The sequence below is a fragment of the Rhinolophus ferrumequinum genome, chromosome 8, assembly GCF_004115265.2.
Source record: "Rhinolophus ferrumequinum isolate MPI-CBG mRhiFer1 chromosome 8, mRhiFer1_v1.p, whole genome shotgun sequence".
NCBI classification, from domain to species: Eukaryota; Metazoa; Chordata; class Mammalia; order Chiroptera; family Rhinolophidae; genus Rhinolophus; species Rhinolophus ferrumequinum.
In genome coordinates, this window is record NC_046291.1 from 5,285,690 (window position 1) to 5,308,541 (window position 22,852).

General features: G+C 46.7%; 1 protein-coding gene across 1 annotated transcript in view; it reads right to left on the reverse strand.

Moving 5' to 3' along the window:
• Positions 1 to 22,852, reverse strand: part of TRPM8 (transient receptor potential cation channel subfamily M member 8) — an 84,658-nt gene that overhangs the window by 57,996 nt on the left and 3,810 nt on the right. Inside the window, exons 2-6 of the mRNA XM_033111407.1 lie at positions 16,346 to 16,470; positions 12,953 to 13,026; positions 7,150 to 7,306; positions 6,060 to 6,237; positions 3,850 to 4,022 (exon numbers count right to left, since the gene is read on the reverse strand). Of these exons, the coding sequence (XP_032967298.1) occupies positions 3,850 to 4,022; positions 6,060 to 6,237; positions 7,150 to 7,306; positions 12,953 to 13,026; positions 16,346 to 16,462 (699 nt within the window). The 5' untranslated portion in view covers positions 16,463 to 16,470. The remainder of the gene's footprint in view (positions 1 to 3,849; positions 4,023 to 6,059; positions 6,238 to 7,149; positions 7,307 to 12,952; positions 13,027 to 16,345; positions 16,471 to 22,852) is intronic.

The window sequence follows — 22,852 nt, forward strand, 5'->3', positions numbered from 1 at the left end:
GTTCAGTTGAAAACTCAGTGGGGAGGGGAAGGTTACTCTGTTAACCACACAGACATCTTAGAACAAAGCGGAAAGAAAAGCAAAGTTAAAATGTTTATGGTTCTGTTCTCCACGTGGCCTTGCCCAGTCGGGTGCTTCAATCAGGGGAGTCCTGGATACGACAGCCAGGCTTTGGGTGGAGGAACGCTACAAACTTTTCCAGAACAAAAGTTCCCATTTACAGCCTTCCAGAACATAGCACTGAGGTCAAAACCTCAACAACAAACCAATCAGGAAAGGAAAAGCCAAAAACCAAACTCCTTTAGGAATAAGGATACAAAAATCCTAAAAAAACAAAAATTTGTTAATTAAATCTAGAAAGTTTACAAAGAAACAATTAGTGTTGTTTCCAGGAGTCAGGCCATTCATTAGAATCTGATTTAAAGGAGAAAAATAACCCAACAGAAGCAAAAAGATATTTCATACTCAACACTCAGTCTTGATTCAACAAATTATAAACTATAAATGAAATGATGATGCCTTATGATACTTTAAAAAATATATGTGTATATTGAACCTTTCACCAAATCCTATTTCCTGGTGAAATAGTGGACTCATTTCCACTATGATACCAGGTCTCTTGGATGCTGTCAAGATACCTGCTATCACCATTATTTAACGATACTGGACATTTTAGCCAAGAAAACAAGATGAGCAAAAATGCAAGGTATAATTAAATGGAAGAGTTATTTTTTTTTCATGGGGAATATTGGGGAACAGTGTGCTTTCCCAGGACCCATCAGTCATTGTCCTTCAATCTAGTCGTGGAGGGCACAGCTCACTGGCCCATACGGGAATCAAACCGGCAACGCTGTTAAGAGCTCATGCTCTAACCAACTGAGCCATCTGGCTGCGCAGAAGAGTTATTTTTTAAAGTAACACTATTTACCAATAATATGGTTGCAAACATACAACTTCCAGAGAATCCACTGAAAAACTGTTATAACAGGAAAGCATTCATAACTTATTTGATTCAAAACAACAAACAAATCCATATATATATATCAGCAAAAATTGCTTGAAAAGTTACATTGAATACCCAATTTGCAACAATAAAAATATCTAGAGGGCCGGCCTCACTCATTAACAGAAACATCAATGGAATAACCATTCGCACTAGAATCTGAGTATCTAAAAATAAGCCATGCTATTGCAGACAATATGGAAAATAAAGAAAAATAAAATTACAAGGAAATATAAAATGATGCTTATTGCACAACTCAGTGGTAGTCACCACCAAGATTTCAGTGCATGTATGTCTTTTCCAGGCATATACATTGATTTACATGGTTTTCATAATTCTCTATTTAAAACTGTAAATATTTTCCGTACAATCAGAAAAATCTTTGGAAATAGTATTTTCATGGCTCCACAATGTATCCTTGTTTGTATAATAATCTACTGGAAGATTTTCCTATTATTATTACAAGACATTTAGGTTTATGTCAATTCTTGTTATCATAAGAAATAGTTTAATGATATGCTTGTCCAAATACTAAATTCTCTAGTGGTATATTTATAAGTATAATTACTAGATCTATAGAATGAACAGTTTTCATACTCTTCATTCATATTTCTAAATGGCTTTTCAGAAAGGGCACAGATTTTCTCTTTCTCCAGCAATTTATAAAGATCTCATGCTTCTGTATGTGTTGGAGACTATAAATATTTTTGAAATTAGCAATGAATATACGTTTTTTTTTCATTGCTGGATAAAACTATCTGGCCCAATTTTGAAGATAATTTTTTATTTCCCTTTAAGTTCATTCATTGGTAATTCATCTAGTCAGATTTTCTGGTTCTTCTTGAATTAGTTTTTAATAAGTTATAGTTTCATAGAAAAATATAAATTCCCACTGGATTGTCAAATTTATTGACATACAGTTTTACATAGCATCCACACAATTTTTTTTAAATATTTATTATTACATTTGATTTCTCAGTTCTATTCATTCCTTAAATTGTTAAAACTATTTCAGAGAATAAAGACTATTTCTACTTTTTCTTTTCTAATTAATTTATTTGTGATTGAATGTTATTTTTTCTCCCACTCTTCTTAAGTTTTGTTGGTGTTATTTTTCAATCTATCAATTTGAATAATATAGTGGTGAAAAGACTATGAACCATGGCTCTGCCACTTACTAGCTGTGAGTTAAAGAAGTTTCTTACTTTTTCCACGCCTGTTTTCTCATCTATAAAGAGAGAGTAATAGTAGTACTTAACTCATAGGACTGTTGTGCAGATTAAATGAGTTAATAGATGTAAAACACTTAGAATGGAACCTAGTAATAGCACCAGCAAATGCTATTAAATAAATATTAGGTATTATTATTATTGAATTATTTTTTTTATGTTTACTAATAAAGGTATATGGCTATGCATTTCACTCTGCGTGCAGCTTTGGCCATGTATTATTAGCCTTAATATGTAATGTTTTCATTTTCATTGTTTTCTAAATGATCTGTGATTATATTTTTGAAAGTTCATTTTATTTAACAAGAAGATTATTTGATTGTTTGGTTGTTAATTGCCAAGTGATTGGAACTTTCTGTTTAGTCTTCATATATTCATTTCAAGTTTTACTTATTGACAGACAACGGGCCCTATAAAACTGCCACCAAGGAAATACTAAAGTCTTGGTTATTGTTGTTGTTCCAATTCAGGCATAAAAATGCCTACTTTACGGGGTTGTTTTGTGATTCTGTGAATTAATATATATAATGCGTCTACCACAGGGTTAAGTTGACTCCCAGGCGTGCGACTCCCAAACATCACTAACAGATAACAATACTCTTTCCCACCCAGCCTGCTGCTGTCCTCACATCCTCCCCTAAAGTTGTCGTGTGATATGAGACTGACCATCTTGCCATTCCTGGCTAAGTATCTAGTAACCACAATAAAAGCTACCATTCAATTAATTTCTCCCATAACAACACGAGGTTATTATTATAAAAATTCAGAGAAAGAATCTCTCTTAAGATCATGCAGCTGGAAAAGCAGTGGGGACTCTCACCCCGACTTCCCTGTCCCCCAAACCCATCACCCTCCCTCTCCACCATGCTGCCTCCTGGCAGACAATCAGGAAATGCCTCCCCACTTTCCTCTGCCCCTTCTGAACCTCAAATATGTTAACAGACACAAAAGTAAAATCAATGTTAAAAATATAAAGGACCACAGTAATTCCCCAAATCCTGACCACTTACTGCCTAAACTTCTGAGGAGTCCCAGATGGAAGCAGGTGTAGATTCAATTGGGATTTCTGAGCATCTGGCCCAAAGCTTCTGGGTAGAGAATACCCGTCATTTAAGGCGTCCTCAAGTCACTGCTGTTTTCAAAATTCCACACTTTATACAAAGCCTCAATGCCTACCTTGTATTTTGAACATGAAATGCACCTTTGATGACTCTCTATATGCTCACAGGAAACTTTGGGGGAGGGGACATCCCTCAACCCGCATAATGCCACATTAACCAGGGGCCCTGGCATTAACTTCAATTCCTGTGAGTGTGGCCAAGGAATGAGGTATGGTCGCCAAGCTGAGCCCTCTTTGGATGTCTTCAGGTCACCAGTACACAGAATAAAGAACCTGACTCTAACGAATCTGCTGGGAACCAATTTTAATGAACAAAATGCATCCACTGGCAGCTCTTTCCTGGGGGTTGATTATGTCATCCTCGTTTTTAACTTGTGAGGCTCCAAAGAAAGGCCTTCCCTGCAAGGCCAACTTTCCCATGAGCTGACTCCATCCCAGAGCCCCACGCCACGGTCTTGCTCCCGCGTGACCTCGCAGCCCTCCTCCGTCCCCCGTACCTCCACGTCACAGGGCCTGAGGAGGGTGTGCCTGTTGGAGACCATGCCCCAAGCCGCTATGCCAATGGCCGCGATGTTCTCCTCGGAGTTCCTGCTGATGGTGTTGTCTCTCACCACCTCCCCAATGTACTTCATCAGGCCGTAATGGGTGCCTCCGGTGAGAATCCACGCACCTGCCAACCAGGGGGAAGAGCACACGCTCAGCGGGCTCTGAGGAAGCGTCCTTCCCGTCCGTGCTGGGACCCCTGAAGAGACCCCACCTCGTGAACACCAGGAGGCACCCCACACTTTGGGGTGGGCCTGGCCTGGGACCAGATGAATGGGAAGGGAGGAGAAGAGGATCTCAGTGCTTCCAAACACAGAGCGGGATCCCACTCCAGAGCTGAATCGTCACCTCTGGGAGGTGGGCCAGGGGATGTGCATCTTGAATCAGCCTCTCGGGTAAATCTTTCCACAGAAAATAAATGGCTGGCCTGAGCCCTTGAACAAGTGAAGCAGTGCCACCGTGGACAGCAGCGCTCTCTGCTCCCAGACCGCCACCTCGGTGGGTCTGAGGGCTCTTCCTGGCATGACCCTGCGGCCTACGATTTAACTATGATGACACCGTTTTGCACCCTGCTATTTTAAGGGTTACCTTTGATGATCTTCACAACGTCAAGGGTGTTGCACGGTTTTGAGTTTGGTTTTGTTTTGAAAGTTGAAGTAAATAAAAGACCTAGGAAATGTTATTTAGTGTAATAATAGAATCTAAACTTAAACATGACCCTAGTCTGATACACGCCCCATTCAGGAATCCAGCCTGTGGGATGGTCCCTGGCCTGTCTCAATTAGTTCCGGTAATGGAAGCCTCGGGAGTCTGGAGGCAGCCTCCCCCCATTGTCAGAAAGTCTTTATGTTCCCTGTTTGTCTCCATTCTCTAACTTTACCACTGTCTTCGGCAATGAGGAACAAGTTTAGCCATCTCCCACATAAAAGTCCTTTCAATATGTTAACGTAAATGCAATGTGGTCCTTAGACGTTTCGTACTCAGTTCCGTCAGCCAGTTCTCACAGGATGCAAATTTGAGACCCCTCAGCACCCAGTCTCCTTCCTCAGGTCCTCCACCCAGGACTGGAGACAGATGTCAGCTGTCAATGACCCCCTTTAAAACGAGGCCACGGGAAGTGAGGTCAGCAAAGTTCAAGGAGATGACGGATGAACCGCCCAGCTCTGGCCCCTCACTTCATCTAAGTAGGGGAAGGGATGGAGCAGGGACGGGGAAGGGATGGAGCAGGGACGGGGAAGGGTGGAGTAGGGGCGGGCGGAGGCGGGGAGCGCGAGGCTCATCACACCGGCCTGGGCCAAGGAGCTGTGTCCTACACAACTCGACTGAGAAACGACGGCCTGGGGGGCAAGGAGTGGGGGCACGGGCAGTGGAAGAAGCGGGGGGAGATACAGGCTGTTTGTGAGATAACAGTATTTGTCAATGTGAACTTTTGGGGGTTTGAAAATTGTCCTGAGTTATGTGAGGGAACCCGTTCTTCAGAGAAGCATGCTGACATAGGTAGGGGCTAAGCGTCACGATGCCTGCAATTGACTCTGAAATGATTCCCAAAACGTATAATACGTGGCTACTTATGGAGATCAGACAAATGTGGGAAATGTCAACAACTGGGGAGTCTAAGTGAAGCGTGTACAGATGTTATTGTACTATTCTTACAACTTTTCCGTAGGTTTGAACTTTTTTTCATAATATCAAGTTAAAAAGACAAAAAGAAAAAAAATGGCAAGCTGAATATTTCACGTGACAAAGCCACAGTGATATCCCTTGATCTCTACCAAACCCTTACGCGGTGCTTACAACCGGCCAGGCACGGTCCGCATTTCCAAAAGGGCATCACTGGTATCAAAATCAAACTCCCTTTTTTGATTCGCCAGAATATTCCGGGTAAAATTTTGTATGTAGAAATAACAGATTGAAACTCACAGACGATTAAAGCACCTTAACTCCGATTTTTAAAGAGTTATTTTGAGAGAGCGCCCACCAGCAGCCAGAGCTCGCTGTCTGCCCATTCATTTGAGGGTCTCGCTTTTGATAAGATACACTTTATCATCGGGTCCCAGAGCCTCTGGATTCCGCACGTGAACTGCGCGGGGGACTTTCGTCCTGTCGCAGAAGACCTGGCGTAGCCTGAAGGACTAACTGGGTACACACTGGGGACCGCGCAGACCTTTCGACTGTGCGATGTAGATCAGGCGGCTGAAGATCTTGCGCATGCGCGGCTTCAGGGCAAAGTTTTTGGCACCTCCGGTAACAGAAATGACCAGGTTGGGCGTTTTCAGGTGCCAGTGCTGGGTCAGCAGCTCATAGAGGGTTTTGGCGTCCGTGTCACAGGAGAGTCGGATGTACTGCGGGGAAGAGGGAAAGCATCATGGTCGGCAGGTGACCTCCTGACCGTCCCGGCTTAGCAGGCTTACCCGCTCCTACCTACGGGACAGCAGGTAAGGAGGGTCCTGTGGGAAAGCGGAAGGAAATTGATAGGCTGAGGGCATGTGGGTGCCACCACAGGGCCCTTCAAGCCAGCTGAAGACTTTGGGACTTTATCCGAAAGGCAGCAGGGCACCAGTGAGATGTTTTCAGGGGAGTAGAAAGAGGACGGGATTTACATTTTAGGGCGTCCTCCAGAGGTAGTGCAGGGGGACAGGACTGAGTGAGACGGGGAGAGCTGTGGGAGGCTAGAGAGAGTGGGGCGCCACCCTAGGGCGGAGGTCCTGTGCAGACACAGCAGTGGAGGGAGCTGGGTCCCCTGCCGGGGCTGCAGCAACCGGCGTGGGTATGTGAGGAGTCCAGGTCCCTGAGACAAAGGACGCAGGAAGATTTAAGGAGATGCCCTTGCTGATCATTAAACACCTTTGTAAAACCCTGTGTAAGAGCCTGCCGTGTGGGTGTGCAGAGGGGATGCCACCTAAGGCAGGGCCTTATACATCCTCAAGACTGCCATACCCCAAACTAAACTGGACGGTTCTCAACAGCCTTCATCTGGCCTCTTGCAGCCCTGAGGGTCACGGGTGTTACAGGAGTGTCGGCGGTGTGCGGAGTAAGGCCGCTGGGTGACCAGCCCGCCGTCACCTGGTGAGTTTTCCCGTTGTACATAATATAACCCCAGCTTTTACACGTTTACAAGGTTTATCTTTTTCTGCAATAACTTTTGGATTGCCTGCCCATCTCTCCCGCCTCCACACTAGACAGTTCAAGGCCCAGGCAGCCCAGGTCGTGCCAGCATGTGCATTACCTCGCTCGAGCCGAAAACCATTGCTTACCTTCCCTTTCTTCCCCATTGTCTCAAATTGAATATCCCCAAAGGCATCGGTCGGAAACTCCTTGGTGTGTTTCTTGTAATTCCATTTCTCGTTTTGGTTGATCTGAGTGCCCTCTACGTGCTGGCTCTGGGCGTAGCCACACTTGCACACGTTTTCCCTGAGCACAACGACACGGATGGAAAGAACAGACTTCATGTAACCTACTCAAATAGTTCACGTTTTTAGAATAAACCACACAGGATTCGCGTGAGTAAACACAAAAAGAGATTTGACCATCAAGTCCTACTTTCCGACTATTTTCATCATCACAGTGGATTGTTTAAAAACCACCTGGATGTTTTACCTGTTGTCTATTGTCCATCCTCCAAAAAGCAGGCTTTGTGCTGAAAGTTAAGATATAAGGACAGCAAACCCTGCCCTCATGGAGTCTAGCCTCTGCATACATCGCCATGACGTTATTATGGGTTAAATCTTACAAATCTGGATTGTTCATAATATACAGGAGCCCTGGGGCGGGTCTCAGTGCTGCAGTGCCATCCCTGCCAGTTTGCCTGGCGAGTAAAGCTCTCCTGAAGTGAGGTGAGCCCAGGAGAGAGGCGGGCCCCTGGCAGGGGCCCAACGTGGTGCAAAGAAAGGTCAGAGAGACCATCCTTTCTATACGGGACATAAGCTGCTCAGAAGACCTTCAATAATTTGGGATAGAACAAAGACAAACTGTGCAGTGAATGAACATGATTTCTTCCCAGTAAAGTGCAACAGCACTAAATTTAATTGTTTGTTAAATGATGCATATGCATGATATGAAATTGGAATGGATGAAAACACAGGCAGTGAGCGGTGAAGCCTCTTCCTCCTTGTCCTTCCCAATATACTACATCATTCAACAAACATGGATGGAAAATCCACTCGGAGTCCAACCCGGGCTGAGCTCTGTGACAGCCGGAGATTAACTAGATGGGATTCGCCCTCAAGTTGCTGATGATCTCTCGGGAAGAGCTGAGTACAACACCCGGCAGCGTGCAGCGAGAACCAAACTGCACACCTCCTTTTGTCGTGGCACAACCCTTCTCCACTCGGGCTCACTGAGAGGGCTGGCAAGGATGTGAAGCCTCCAGCTGGGCCTGGCACGTGGAACATGCTCTATCCAGTGACTTTACGTTATGGTGCCTGCCATAGTGCAAATCAAGGAATAGCAAAGGCAGTGGCAACGGAAGAGAAGCAAAAATGAGGTTAAAAAAAAAAATTTGAAAAAATTGAAAAAACACTTCCATGACTATTAGGTCCTCTGTCCAGGGCTGTGCTGCATCTTGAGTAAGGACCATCATCTCCAGAGAGATAAACAGCCGCCATAACAAAAATTCTAACGTGGCCAAAGCCACTGCCCCAGTGAGGCCCTGCTCACCCTCCTCCCGGTTTCTTCCGGCCTCTGCCACCGACTTGGTTCTCCCTGTTCTGTCTCCCATCAGTCTGAGGACAAGATTCAGAAGGTGCTAAGAATCCAAGGGGGCCACGGTCGGTGGAGAGGAGACCAGAGTTCTATCCCAGAAAGCCGGAGAGTAGCAAAGTGAGAGACATGTTTGGCCAGGGGGCAGAGCGCTCCTTCTTCTGAGGGGGCAAAGGGATGATGGAGCAAGACAGTGCCACCACCCGTGAGCGAGCAAATGTCCTCATTTGCCCAGGACTGTCCCAGTGAACCCTGTTTTCCAAGCCCTAGTGGATCAGTGCCTCCTTCATTCTTACCATGTCCCAGGTCCTACAATCATGTGGTCATTCTAAGCACCAACCTACTAGGAAAGGTGTCCCCTGTGGCAGATGTGGGCCTGGCGAGGGTGCACGGACAGCACAGGAATCTATGCCCCAGGGACCCCTAGCACCTTTGTGCACAACCCAGCAACTACACATACATTGTGAGCCTGGAGCAAAGACTTCCTGGGAGGGCTGGGTCCAATAAAAGTGTACAAACTGAGGAAATCTGTTAGGATTTGCTTCCAGCTAGGCTCTGTGTTTATCTTATACTCTCTGTTCCTAGCACATACGAGCATTCAGCAAATATCCTCTGAATGATGAAGAAACAAACGAGTGAGTGACTACATTGATTGGTCTTCTTGTAAATAGTTTATCCTTCTTATAAATATCCTCATCCATCCTCAGTGTTTTTGTTAAGAAAGTGTTTTTGCCTTCCAGAAGATGGGCTTAAGTTTACATAGTTGTCATGACCATAGGATGGGCTGTATTCTCAAGGTCGTCTTCAATGAGGAGCTTATTTGAAAGGCGATAAAATGCAGAATTACTTCTATAAGCATTCTGTGGTCGTAGATCACATTTTTGTTTTGCAAAATGATAATAGTGATATGCTTTTCTGGGACTTCTTCTGAAAAGACAGTGGGAGCAGAAACGAGTTGCTTTGGAGGCAAGTTTTAGGGCTGCTCCAGAAGCGGATGGAGTCCCATTGTAGCCAAGAGTCTACACCTACAAGAAATTGGCTTCAAGTGTGTTCCACGAATTGAGTTCCTCTGCTAATAGAGAGCCTTTGGAAGTACTGGAAGCTTGGGGTAACTACCGAAGTCACACAGCAAAGAGATTTCATAATGAGAAACAAGTGTATCTGGACAGGAATCTTTACAAACGGCCCGCTCTCTGCTGGGAGTGATACATCAGTGTGGGTCCGGACTGCACATGTGATCACAAATGGACAAGAAGCCAGGCACAGATACTTTGAGGAGGGATGGGGTGACAGCAAGGAGAAATGGAGTGGACAGGAGAACCCCAAGACCCTAGTTCTACCTCTCAGACCAAGTCTGAATCCTATAAAGCTACACTGTCGATAAGGTAGCCCCTAGCCACATGTAACTATTTCATTTCCTATTTAAATTCATCAAAATTAAAATTACATGAACTCAGTTCCTTGGTTGTACAAGCCACATTTCAAATCTCAACAGCCCCATGTGGCCAGTGACTAGCACACAGGACCGTGAAGATATGGACTGTCTATCTATAGTGAAGATATTTCTATCATGGCAGAAAGCCCCACCGCACAGAGCAGCTATAACAAAAGTGGAGTTCCTGTTTCTACCTGGAACCCAGCAGTGGAGATGAAGAGGACAAGCCCAGATCAGGGGCGACAGCCTCAGGAGGGCCCCACGCTGGGTAGCAACGTCTCAGAGGGCACCAGCAGCAGGGGCAATGGTAGGGCATCGCTCTCCAGTGGCCACCCAAGAAACAGACATCCATCCACAAGGGGTCAGAGTGGAGAGACATGAGAGGTCTGTGCTCAGCACATGAGACAACCCCACGGACTCCCTGCGGAGTCTTGGGCAGCCTATGTCAGCTGGCGTGGCAAGCAGCAGCAAAGTTAGGCTCTCCGCATTGATAGTCACTACACTGGATTCCCTTGTCTGATGGGGAATTCAGAATAACAGCATATAGGCACTACCTACGGAGAGATAAGAAATAAACATGGGGAAGTTCAAAGAGTCCAGCGTCTTGACCCTGGTCTACAGCCTTGTGTGCCTTTGGAGGCGGGAACAGGAAGACTCCACGGGGCTCCTGTCCTCTGCTTGTGTTGTCGAGGGTGGACTGCTCGCCACATCTCCCTTCGTTTCGAGCCAGACTCAAGCTATGATCAAGCGCTACGAGATTTCCCTATCTCGCACCCATCTCCCCTTCTGCTCGTAGGAGCACCAGGATTTGCCTCTGAGGAATCACTGGGTCCCTGTGGGCACATGACCCGAGCCTGGCCAGTCACCACGTTCTGTCCCCATCCCCAGGGATCAGCACAGAGATGGACACGGGGCCCAGGTTAGGCCAATGAGAGCCGTGAACTTCAGCCTGGACTTTTGGTGGAATTACTAGAAACAAGGCACTCTTTTCCCCCATTGGCAAAATGGTAAGTTGATAACACATAAGCCAAAGATATGATGACCATTTTGCTGCCACCGTGAAGAGCCTGCCCACCCAGAAAATAGCAGAAACGCCAGGCGGAAAGAGACAGGGTCTTGGTGACATTGAATCCAGGATCTAGCTATTCTTTTCAGCCATGAGGACCCATTACCATCCCCTTTCATGCAGCCAATTAGATTGAATATCTGCAACTGCCGTGTGTGCCCAAAAATAAGACTTAGCTGGACAAGCAGTTCTAATGCGTCTTTTGGAGCAAAAATTAATATAAGACCTGGTATGTTGTGTTATGCTATGCTACGTTACGTTACGTTACGTTACGTTATATTATATAAGACCCGGTCTTATATTATTGTAAAATAAGACCGGGTGTTATACTAATTTTTGCTCCAAAAGACGCATTAGAGCTGATTGTCCGGCTAGGTCTTATTTTCAGGGAAACACGGTAAGAAGCTACTGACGCATGTGGTCTGACTGGGCAGTGTTGTCCTTAGAAAGGGTAGGAGTTGGGGATAAAAAGAACACAACCTAGGAATCAGAAAACCTGGGCTCAGTCCCTCATCCATCTCCCACGGGCCATGGGACCTTAGATAACATACTGAACACCCCTGGGCTGCCTGCGCCTTGTCTGTCAAATGACAATAGCAGCTAATTTATGGGGTGGGGGTTGTAGACTTAGCAATCAAGTACATCAAGTCTCCATGACATGGGAGATGCCCTGTAAATATTTGTTGAATAACTGAATGCATCCAAACTGTATTTTCTGCCAGTCAAACAAATAGATTAACTGCAAAATTTCTCAGTGAAACATTCAGGGAGTAAACAGCTGACCCATGGAGCTTATACTCTGTCAAGTGACTCTGACGGGTAAGATCACGCCGGTGACAAAAGAGAGAGTCTTACTTTTCCTGATGTTCGTTTTCTAATTCACACAGAGTAAGGAAACACATTTATTAAGGACCTTTTATGCTCCAAAGCAATCTGGTGGGTATTTTATGTGTTACCCCATTGAATCCTTACCACAACCCACACTTTGCCAGCATGTTAGGATAAGAGAACTCGGTGCAGAAGAAAATAATTGGCTCAAGGTCGTGCAGCGCGCAGGCAGCCAGGCCGAGGTGGGACTAGGGCTGATTCTGCGGGTGTCTGTCCTTCCACCTTCCTCTGTTCACTGCCTCCACTCCACAGGGGGTCAATGTTTTAATTATAAAGTACAGCAGTCACTATCCAACCAGCTAATAGCTACACTCTTTCTGCCATCACCAGCAGGCAAAGGAGAAAAGGCAGAGAGGCAACAGAGGGACGGGAGGTAGGACCAACGTGTTTCACTTGATCCAGGAGCAACTTCTGTGGGAAAGATCAGCAGTCAATCCCTTCTGTCACTTACTCATTAGCTAACATCCACTGAGGACCTCCTGTGGGCAGAGCTGCTCCCTGGGGCTTTTGTAACCCAGCCTCAATGTTCCAAGACACAAGCGGCCCACAGTGGATGAACACCCGATCCGACAGGAAGGCTCAAAGTCGACCGCCCGACAGAGGAGCTAGTCAGATCGTGCATGTGTACGTGCTTGTAACCACTGTAACCACTTGCCAACCACTGTAACACAGCACATACGCTGCCACAGCCGCTCGGGTGAGCTTGTCGGGAGGCTGAAGGGGGCGACCTCCTCTCTTGGAGCCTCTCCCAAATATTGCCAAAGCTAAGCACATGAAATAAAACGATTGCTGTAGGGACCAACTTCAAGTTACATGATACACTCTTCCTGCTCATGCACCACTTCTGAGGATTGCAACATGGAAACAACTTGAATAATGAACTAGCAAGCATTTGTGTGTCTATCGTAATGAGTGTTAATAATTTATCTTTGAACGTGAAAGCAAAAATGGAGGGAAAATGGATGCTTACGTGGCCTTAGAATCTTTGGTAAAGAAGACACATTCCCGTTTCTTAAAATTTGCTTGAATAAAATTCACCAAGTCCTTTGGAGAAAGAATATTGGACAACACATTACTGATGTATTCTCACCCCCTGCTGTTAAAAATGAATACTAAATATGACGTAAACCTCCTACAAAGGTCTTAAGAACTTACCACAGATTCGTAGCATCCAGCATTCATTCATGCTTTTAGAGTATACAACGTTTTTCAAAACGAGACATTTGTTTAAATTTTTATAACTAAATGCAAATTTTTCTAAAAATTACTTAGAGTTATCTTGTAATAAATGTCATTATATACATACAAATTCTAGTTTTCTGTCTCTAAGACGACCAGGGGAATTGAATCACTGGCTGATAGTTTAGCATAAATAATGTATTATTACAGATTCCATTCCTCTTATGCTTGCTTTTCAAAAGAAGATATAATCCCAACACTCTGTCCATCGTTGTTTCTCCCACCATGTGCGAGGTGGTGCAGCATACCCCGGACCTAATTCTGACAAACAACAAAAGACTTTGGAAGCCAAACACTTCCCTTTAATTGGCAGGAGCAAACTATTTGGAAACAGATGATAAATATTTCAAAAATACCTATACTCCTCAAAGTGGGAAAAGGTATTTACGCCACGTATTAATCATACGATGGGTAAACGGAATGCATAAAGAACTATAAATCACTGAGAATGAGACAGACAACCTAATGGGAAAATGGCAAAAAACTTGGGCAGGCACTGAACAAAAGAAGACACACAAACAACCCATAAATGTGTCAAGAGAAGCTCAACCCCATAAGTAATGGGGCCAATCTGAAGTGAAACCACAATGACGTCCCATTGCATACCCAGCAGGGTGGAAGAATTGAAAAGGCACTTGACACCAACATGGGTGAAGGGCAAGGCAGTGGGGCTTCATGCCCACTGTGGGTGGGTGAGTAAATTGGTAGGAGCATTCCAGAAAGCTGTCCATCATTGCCAGTAAAGTTACATCCCTAGAAATAGTTCCCTGTGGAGACAGAGGGAAGGTTGTCCCGTGAACGACCTGCAAGCTCAGAACGCCTGGCAGTGGGTTTGGGGGCTGAACCACTTCCCCCCAAATCCACCTCCCCCAGGTCACTGGGCACTGGCAGCTGGAGTTATCAGACTCCATGCAAGTTTGTCCTCCCAAAGCTGCTGGCACAAAAGCCAGCCATGACTCCATGTCTCCCACAATGATGCCGTTGCCAGCCATGAATCCCAAAAATGGGGGACAGGCAGTCTGTCTCCTGGAACAAAGTTCACAATGCTTTCAGCAGTTTCTCCCCTTGCCACCACCTCGCCCCCAGACATGCTAAGATATCGTACAACTAGGATCACAGGCCTCCTCTTCCTAACCTTTTGAATGAAAGTTTCCCCATAAATTCTGTGTTTTAAACACGACCCCGTGATAGACGTGTTCACTTCCACTGCCTGACCTCAACCCAAAGACTGATTCCAGGAGCCCAGCTCACATGTCCAAGAGTGTCCAGAGTGGCTTTGCTCCGAAGAGCCAAACCTGGAAACCCAAATGTTCATTCTCTCTCTCTCTCTCTCTCTCTCTCTCTCTCTCTCTCTCTCTCTCTCTCTCTCTCTCTCTCTCTCTCTCTCTCTCTCTTTCTCTCTCTCTCTCTCCTTCACACACACACACACACACACACACATACACCCTTAGTCTGGATAAAGGTGTACACGTGATGGAGGCTACACAGCAGTAAAATGAATTAATTGTTCCACGTATCAACATGACGAATCTCAAAATAAAACAGTGAGCAGCAAATGAACTCACAAAAGAATACTTATTGTATAATTCCATATATGTCAAAGACAGACAAAACTCAACCATACTGTTTCAGGATATGTATTCGAATCATAAACTTATATACAAAAGCAAGGAACGGCAGCACAAAATTCAGGGTCGAGCCTGCCTCTGCCGGGAGGGGAGAGACCACACAGGGGGCGCAGGGGTCCTGGAGAAGGTCCATTCCTTAGGCTGGTGTGGGTACAAGAGTGTCCGTTTCATTGTTCTTCCTTAAGCTGGACATTTACATTTGTACATTCTCTTCTACAGGCAATAAAAATGTAGGAAGCAAAAATAATATCCACACTCAATCTGAATGCAAATACTTTGAAAACCAATAATGCCCATTCTTTTCGGGGTATTTTCTATCGTCTTAATGAATTCTAAGTCTACTTAACACAAGTGAAGAAACCCACCAGATGTATGAGCTTGTGAAATCAAGGACCCTGCAGAACGGGTGATGATAAAAACTGCTTTGTTGCTGAAAAACTTGAAAAGTCCCCGAGAATGCACTTTGCAGAGCTGTGTGTTCCCGGGGGACAAACAGGACCCTCCCCCCAGAACTGAGAGGTCCTTGGGTGGCCTCAGAAGTCCTACCCACGGGCCACCCGTATCTCTGAGGGGACAACCTGCAAGGGCGCAGGGGAGCAGAGAGTCCATCCAGAAATGCTGTGGAAGCAAGAGAAAGACCCAGCCCCGTCCATCTCCCGAGACACCAACACCTGAGTCCACCCAGACCCAGAAAGGCCTTTCCTGCCCTCCCAGGTGTCTCTCGTCACTTGAAGCTGGAGGAGGAGACTATTGGAGAGGCTACACTGTCCCTTGACCACTGCTTGTTTCTCACAGGGCCAGGGCCCAGGTGAGATCAGGTATAAAGGTAAGCAGGTGCTTGGCACGGGGAATGGACAACACAGAGGCAGTGCCTGAGAGCCAGTGACCCCTTAAATACACAGTGGGGGTGGGGCGAAGTTGTTGCTTGTTTGTCCTCTTACGGCTCAATGACATGTCACAAAGGCAGCCCATGGAACCACTAGCAAGATAAAAACACCATGCCCAGCACAAAGGGCATGCTTTCTGTTGGCACCATACCGGAGTTCGGCTCACCCCGGAAGCAATGATGGGTGTGTCTCCATGTCCGGAAGGCAACGGGGATGCTGGCTTAGAACAAGTTAGAAGCTACAGCGAGAACAAACTGAGACACCAGCCTTAGCGTTAAAAACAAGGACTTAGAATCAAGGATCCAGAACCAACAGGACTGCAAGCAAGAACACAAAGCTTAAACAGTAAAATATTAAAAGGGTAGTATTTACATGGTCAGAAAACTCAATTAAGAAACGCATTGTTTAGCAACTTATTAAGGTTACAGTAACAATCTTTTAAAAAGGAATGTTTGGTAAAACAACACAGAAGAAGATGCTTCTACGTTCAACAAAAATAGCCCACAGGACCTTTTTAAAGAAGGACTATCAGTGCCCAAATAATCCCATTTGCCCAAGTGCTGCCTTCAGACATGAGCGCGTTGCCTGGGCGCCCCCGACCCGACTCACGCTTTCGCTGTAGGACACATCCGTGCTCCGAGACACGCTGGAGTAGAGGGTGCGGGTGCTGTCCAGTGTGCCATTCCTTCTGTTTCTCATGCTGAGCCTGGCGCCCTCGAAGGACATCTGGGCTCCTGTGGAGAATGGGGGCGGGGAGGCGTGGGCTTCACTGGAAGCTTCCTCCCAAAGCCCTGCCCCTCCACCCTCTCCGCTCAGCCACCTGCAGAGTGCCCCTGCTCCGTCCCTGCCTGCCCCACGGGGGCAGCTGTACCCATCCCATCCTTCATCCTCCATAAACCAGCTGGAGTTTCCGTCCTGCCACACATTTTCCCGGATCGCCCACACCTGAGGCAGGGCCCTCCTGGGTGCCCCCTCTCTGCGGTGAGATGTGCATCACAGACCACCACACACTGGAGGCTCGAAATAGCCACTTCTAAGGTAATGACCTTGGAGTGAAGGGAACTTACAGGACAAACTAACTAGCAGCTGTGTCAGCCAGAAGATGTGGATGTCAGGTGGCGGGGGAGGAACCCAGGCCCTGACCAAGGGAAGGGGGAAAAGGGCCTTGACAGACGGCGGTGGGCTTGAGGGCCAGCGCGCTTCTCCTGGTCACCCTGAGACTTGCAGCGGCCGCTGGGCCTGAGGTGCTGGTGATTCCCTCCCAGGCCCAGGAGCTGGGGCATCACAGCTGCCCCAGCCCCCGTGGAGATGCCTCCCGGCTGCCCCCCTGCTCTTCTCACTCTCAGACCCTCCCGTCCCACACTGCAGGCGCCTTCTCTCCCTGTCTCCCAAAAGCCGACTCAGAGCATAGCCCAGGCTGCAGACCCCCCACTGGCTACCCCACGTCCCTGGGTGGCCCGCAACACAGTAAACAAGACATTTCTAGAACGAAAGTTCATCCTTCCTGTACACCCGTCTCCCTCCGTCTCCTGGCACCAAGCTCCCAGCTACCCGTGACACTGCTGCTGTCACTACCACCTCTGAGTGGCAGTGCCAGCTCCTTCAGCTCCTCCTCCAGTGTCTCCGGTGGCCCACAGCTGCACCCCAGGCCCATGTGATTCCTGTGCCCCTGGGCCTGCACCTCACGTGGGCCACACCTTCCCATCTCAGTCCCACCCTCTGTCTGGAACCCTCTTCCCCAGACCCCCTCTATCTCGTCTCCTGCTCATCCTCATGCATCATTTCTTCAGGGAGGTGCCTGTGACGTCCGGCTGGTGCAGGGGCCCGGTGGCCTGGTCTTGCTGCCCATCGTGACCACCCTAATTTGCTTCATGATCCGCTTGGCCCCCGTTAGCTGGCTGAAGCCAAGCACCAGATCTATCTCAGGCTCTATATTCCCAGGGCCTGGCACAGAGCAGAGCTGTACAAATATGTACAAATAGAGTGAATAATTAAATGAATAAACAAGACCCCCACCCTCCTGATCCCCCTTGTGTTTGCAGACTTCAGCCCACATCACCTTCGATAACCCCCCCCCCCATGTGGAAAAGGCCCCCAGCCCACTGGGCCTGACCTCCATCCAGGCCGGCCGCAAAACACCCCCACCCACCGAGGCTGGAAACTTCTTTAAAGCTCTCTCAACATGGTCAGTCCAGGCTGTTTAAAACAGTGAGTGCTTCTTTTACTTCTCTCCCCAGGCATTTGGAAGAGAGGTTCAGAGTATTAATTGGTACTTTACATACATTCTTGTAAAACCACAAATCAATCCTGCCAGGTCTTTACTGTGATCCCCAAACAGCAAATTGCTTCTAAGTAGGGCTCCGATGGTCAGGAAATGATTTCCTTTGCCTTGCAACAAAGCAGCTGCTTATTTTGTTGCAATGGAGTGAGTGTTGTTTTGCTTTTTGATCACATTTCAGTCAAACAAGACCTGGGAGAACATGTAAAATGACCAGCAAGATGCCCTGCCCCGACTTCCAAATGCGTCATGAGGTATTAGCTTCTAACCGGTTTGCAGAGGCCAGTCGTATTCAAGCTGACTATGAATCTAGGCTTCCTTTACAACGTCTTACATAGTAGCAGATATTCCAGGTTTACTGTTATCAGTCAGCTAAACACCTTCTGAAGACTTAGGTGTGAAAGAAGCCAGGGCCTTAGGAGAAGGGACAGAGGACCCAAGGACAGAGGAGAAAGGTCAGAAGCGGTCCCCAGGCACAGCCTGGAGAGTGAGAAGACAGGGTCCACAGGGGTCCCCCAGGAACCTCAGGAAAAGGCCAGTGAACTGGAAAAATGGGCTGACAACCAGCAGGGGGAGGAATAAGTGAACGTCACGCCAGGGAGGAATTAGTTGATGCTAAGGAAAAGGAATCAAATCACACCATTAGGTTGAACCATACAAAACCCAGCAGGAAAATGGGCAAAGGGCTAAAATCTGAGTCCACCAAACGAGGGAACACAAACCACCACTAAACACAAAAATGTACTAAGCCTCCCTTGTAATAAACACAACAGAAGCCGGACACCAATGAAACACCAAGAGGAGATGGTTTCAGATGACAGTGTTTGATGCTGGGAAGAAGGGTGATACGTGGGGGTCAAATGTGATTAAGTGGGGAGCAAAAATCATTGCACTGCCTGCAAAGCAATTTGGCCACAATGTAGCAAAGCATTTAAATATCGTCATGTTGATCCAATGAACTGGCTTTGGAGAACCTGGACAACAGAAATAATTAGAAATAAAAATTACTGTACTCCAAAGATGTTCATTGCTGAGATATTTATAAGAGGGACAACTGGAAACAACCTATATTTCCATCAATACAACATTCCACCCAAAAGAAGTAAGAGGGTGGTGCCATGAAGCAGGTGTATTTAAATGACCTGGAAAAAAATTATTATGATTCATGATGAGTTAAGAAAAAACAAAAAAAAGCAGGAATACAGGCAAGAAATCCCAGTGGTTAAGAGCTCTGGTTAAAGAGACAGTGACCTTGGGTTCAGCCACTCACCCTGTGACCTTGAGTGTGTCCTTCAGCGTCACAGCTTCCTTAGAAAGGTGGCTTAACAACGTCTGGTGTGTGTGCAGCACGTGGAAGTAAACGTACCAAAATGTTAATCACTGCTCTATGTGGAGGGGTGGGCCTATAAGTGATTTTATTCTTTTATTTTTTATATTTAATGCAAAATTAAATGCATTGTTTATGTAGTCTAGAAAATATCTTTAATAAACAGGAAGGTATCGAGAGAACAGGCAAGGTGAAGATAACCGGTTTCGGTAAGTGGGAGCTGAGACCTTTCCTTCCATAGGAGCAAATGGGGGAGGCGGCTGGAGGGAGAGAGAAGAGAGGGTGGATGGCTGCCTTGTTAGCTCTAAAGAGGTGGGATCGTGTTTAAATCTTGGGGGACAAGGACGAGGAGAGAGATAAAATACAGGGCAAATATAATAATATAATAGCAACGACATGAGTAGAAGGCGTTTGTGGGTAGGTGGGAGTGGTGAAGTTAAGAGCACTAAAATGATAAACTGAAAGAACATGATGAATTGAAGCTAAAAGGAAAACACAGGCCACAATAAGATAATAAATACTGATGACAGCCTCTGACCTTTTTCTCTCCGTCATATTCTTGGAAATCCTTGCTGGACATGGAACTGAGTTCCCATCCCTCCAAAGCCGTCTGGTCTTCCCCGGACTGTCTGACTTAGTCCAGAGAAGAAAAGCCAGGCTGCCCCAAAGCAGACACTTCCTGGGACCTTTCAGGGTTTCACTCCACAGCCTAGAGTAGTGCTTTTTAAAGGGGGTCCTCAGGGCCGCCCTGCTGTGAGGGCCTCCGAGACTCCTCCCCTCATCAATGGGAGCAGTGTTGCCTTATCACATGTACATCTCCATGGTTCTAGAAGGTTCCCTCTGAAGAAAGGGTTCTGCTGTGGAAGAGCAGTGAGGATCATGAGCTCTGGACACTGGCTCCCAGGCACCTGACTGCACAGGCAGCCCGGAGACACCTACAGCCTCCGTCTCCTGGAATGGATACGAGAGCCACAACTTTACTGGAGGAAAACGAAGTTTCCAGATGGTCTGCCAAGTTCCGGAAGTTAAAGGTGATGCTGGACTAATTCACGCCACCCCGACAATTAGGAGTTGGAGTTTCACGTACAGCTTAGAAAACATGCTTGGATAACTCCAAAACTGTGACACAACCTAACACGGTATAACACGCCATAACCATGATACATAATCCTCATGATCTCGAAACCTCAGCCAACTTGCCTCTTGGACAGTCCAGGCTCAGATGTGCAGTACTTGGCACCGACAGCCACCCATTGGGGAGGCAGTGGAGCAGAATGCCTGAAAGTGTGCGTTTCAGTCTAGGACCAGCCTCCTGCTGTAACTCTGAGTGTATTTCCCTAAATTAATGGCACCTCAGGAAGGAGGGGGGAACGAAATGTGCTCGATGCAGTTCACCCCACCAAGGGCACCGTCCCCAACAGGAATCCACCAGCAAAATGACATCAAGGTGCTCCGTGAGGTGTGACATGCTGTGTGATGACGAGGGCTTCGTGTAACTGACAAACTCAGTTCACTATGTTCTACCTCTAAACAAAGGGGTGGGGGCTGGCAAATGCAGCAGGAAAGCTCTAGCGTCATGCCACACCCTTTCCCTCACGTTTATCTCCAATGCTCTTGCTTTGTATGACCTGAGTATCCTCTGAAAATAACATTGGGCCGAGACTGATCATGAAACTCCGTTTTATTTGGGCCCCCTACATGAAGAAAATCAAAGCAGGACTCCTAATTTCCTGATTTATGGAAAGAAAAGAAGAAATGAGAGTAACTCTAGGAAAGAATGACGGGACCCGCAACGGGCGCCCGCAACCACTAAGTCAGCTAAGTACGTTAGTGTCGGTCAAAGCTTGCTTACCGGCGGCCGCCTTCAGCTCACGCTCGGAGCACTTTCTCTCCTACCTTCCGGCTTTCTTTAACCTGGGATCTAGACCCACGTTGTTCTTATTAAACTATTCTTTTTAGATTCCATATTTTCACCTTTGGGAGTAATTTTTAACTTCATATTAATTTTTGTTTCTATATTTTCAACACGAGTTGAGACTTGGCCCTCCACGAACCACTGATGTCCACACCAGCGTGAGTCCTTTCACACCGCCTTGCCCACCTTGGTCTCGTATCTCAGCACCAGGAGAAGGTCCTGGGGCTGATCTCAGCGAAGGACACATAAGCGGTGTGTGTTAGGAGCTTGTGATCTCTGCGACTGTCTTCTGACTGCATTCCCACAGGGATAACTGGAGCAACACTTTCCCCCAACGCCATACAGGCAGCTCCAGAAGCCCTGAGGGCTACCTCATTTTTATTCTTTGTGTCCAACACTTACATGCTTTCCCCCTTGTTCTTAAATGCTAATATTGTATAGACTCTGAGTAGATATCGGTCTAAAATCTTTGCCTTGATCATGCGCTCTTTCTACATGCAAACTCAAGTTTGATGAGTTTTCGGTTTTGTTTTTCAGCTCTGGAAATGGTGTTGTTGTTTTATTTTTGTTTTCTGGTTACAGCGTCCCCTGGGCATGCACAGCACCGCAGAGAGTGTGTTACTCCCAGCCTGTAGGGTATAAAGAAGGCGGCTGTGACAAAGAGAGAAATAGGGTGGATGCTCTGAGAAGACGTCTCCAGAGCCTTCAGTGAAGCGCCTTCCTATCTCTATTTCTCACTGGCACCTGACTCAGAGGTGGCAAAGACTGGCATTATCACGTGACCCAGCGTCAAGCCAGAGAATGTGCTGGGATGTGCCGTGCAGGCCAGCCCATGACGCCTGCGCAGTGAACCTCGGCACAAGCCGTGCGCTGAGCAAGGGCAGCAGGGGCCCAGTACATCCTAAGGCTCTGCCCGTGGGTGTCCATCCACCTGTGCCTTGGAGATGGGGGCTCCTCGGGGCAGCCGGGCCACCTGTTACTGTGTCCATCGCTTGTGAAACCAAGGGCAACATGTGTATGAGATGTGTCATGTACATAACAGGCCTTCACAGGAAGAAAATGTCCCGCCTACAGGAGACATTAGTCAAAAAGTCAACAGGATAAACCTTCTTCCCTGCGTGAAGGAAAGAACTGAGTCCTCAATGCAAAAAAAAAAGTCCCAGTGAGTCTCATGCCAGGCAAAATAAACAGGCTTAGAGGTATCCTGGTGAAATTATTTAAGAGTAAGAATAAACATACAACCATACAAGCAATGTAGCAGAAAAAATTAATTACTAAAGAGGGAAATCAGGCCGGCCTCAAACTTCTCCAACACTGTAAGCTAGAAGATGGAGCAATATTTGTATTTTTGGAGGGAAAAGATTATGGTCTAGGAATTGTATCCTCAGCCAATTCAACTGTGAGTTCAGCATAAAGACAGCTCAGGATTCGAGGCCTGAGGATGAAAGCCACCCACACAACTTACGGCAGTTCAAGACCGAGGGGGTCGGTGACAAACCTAAATAATACATGGAGAAGACATGGTCAAACTTTTTTTTTTTTTTTTTTTTGCCGTTTAAATGTTTCTATTTCATCTTGGCGCACAGAGATTTGAAG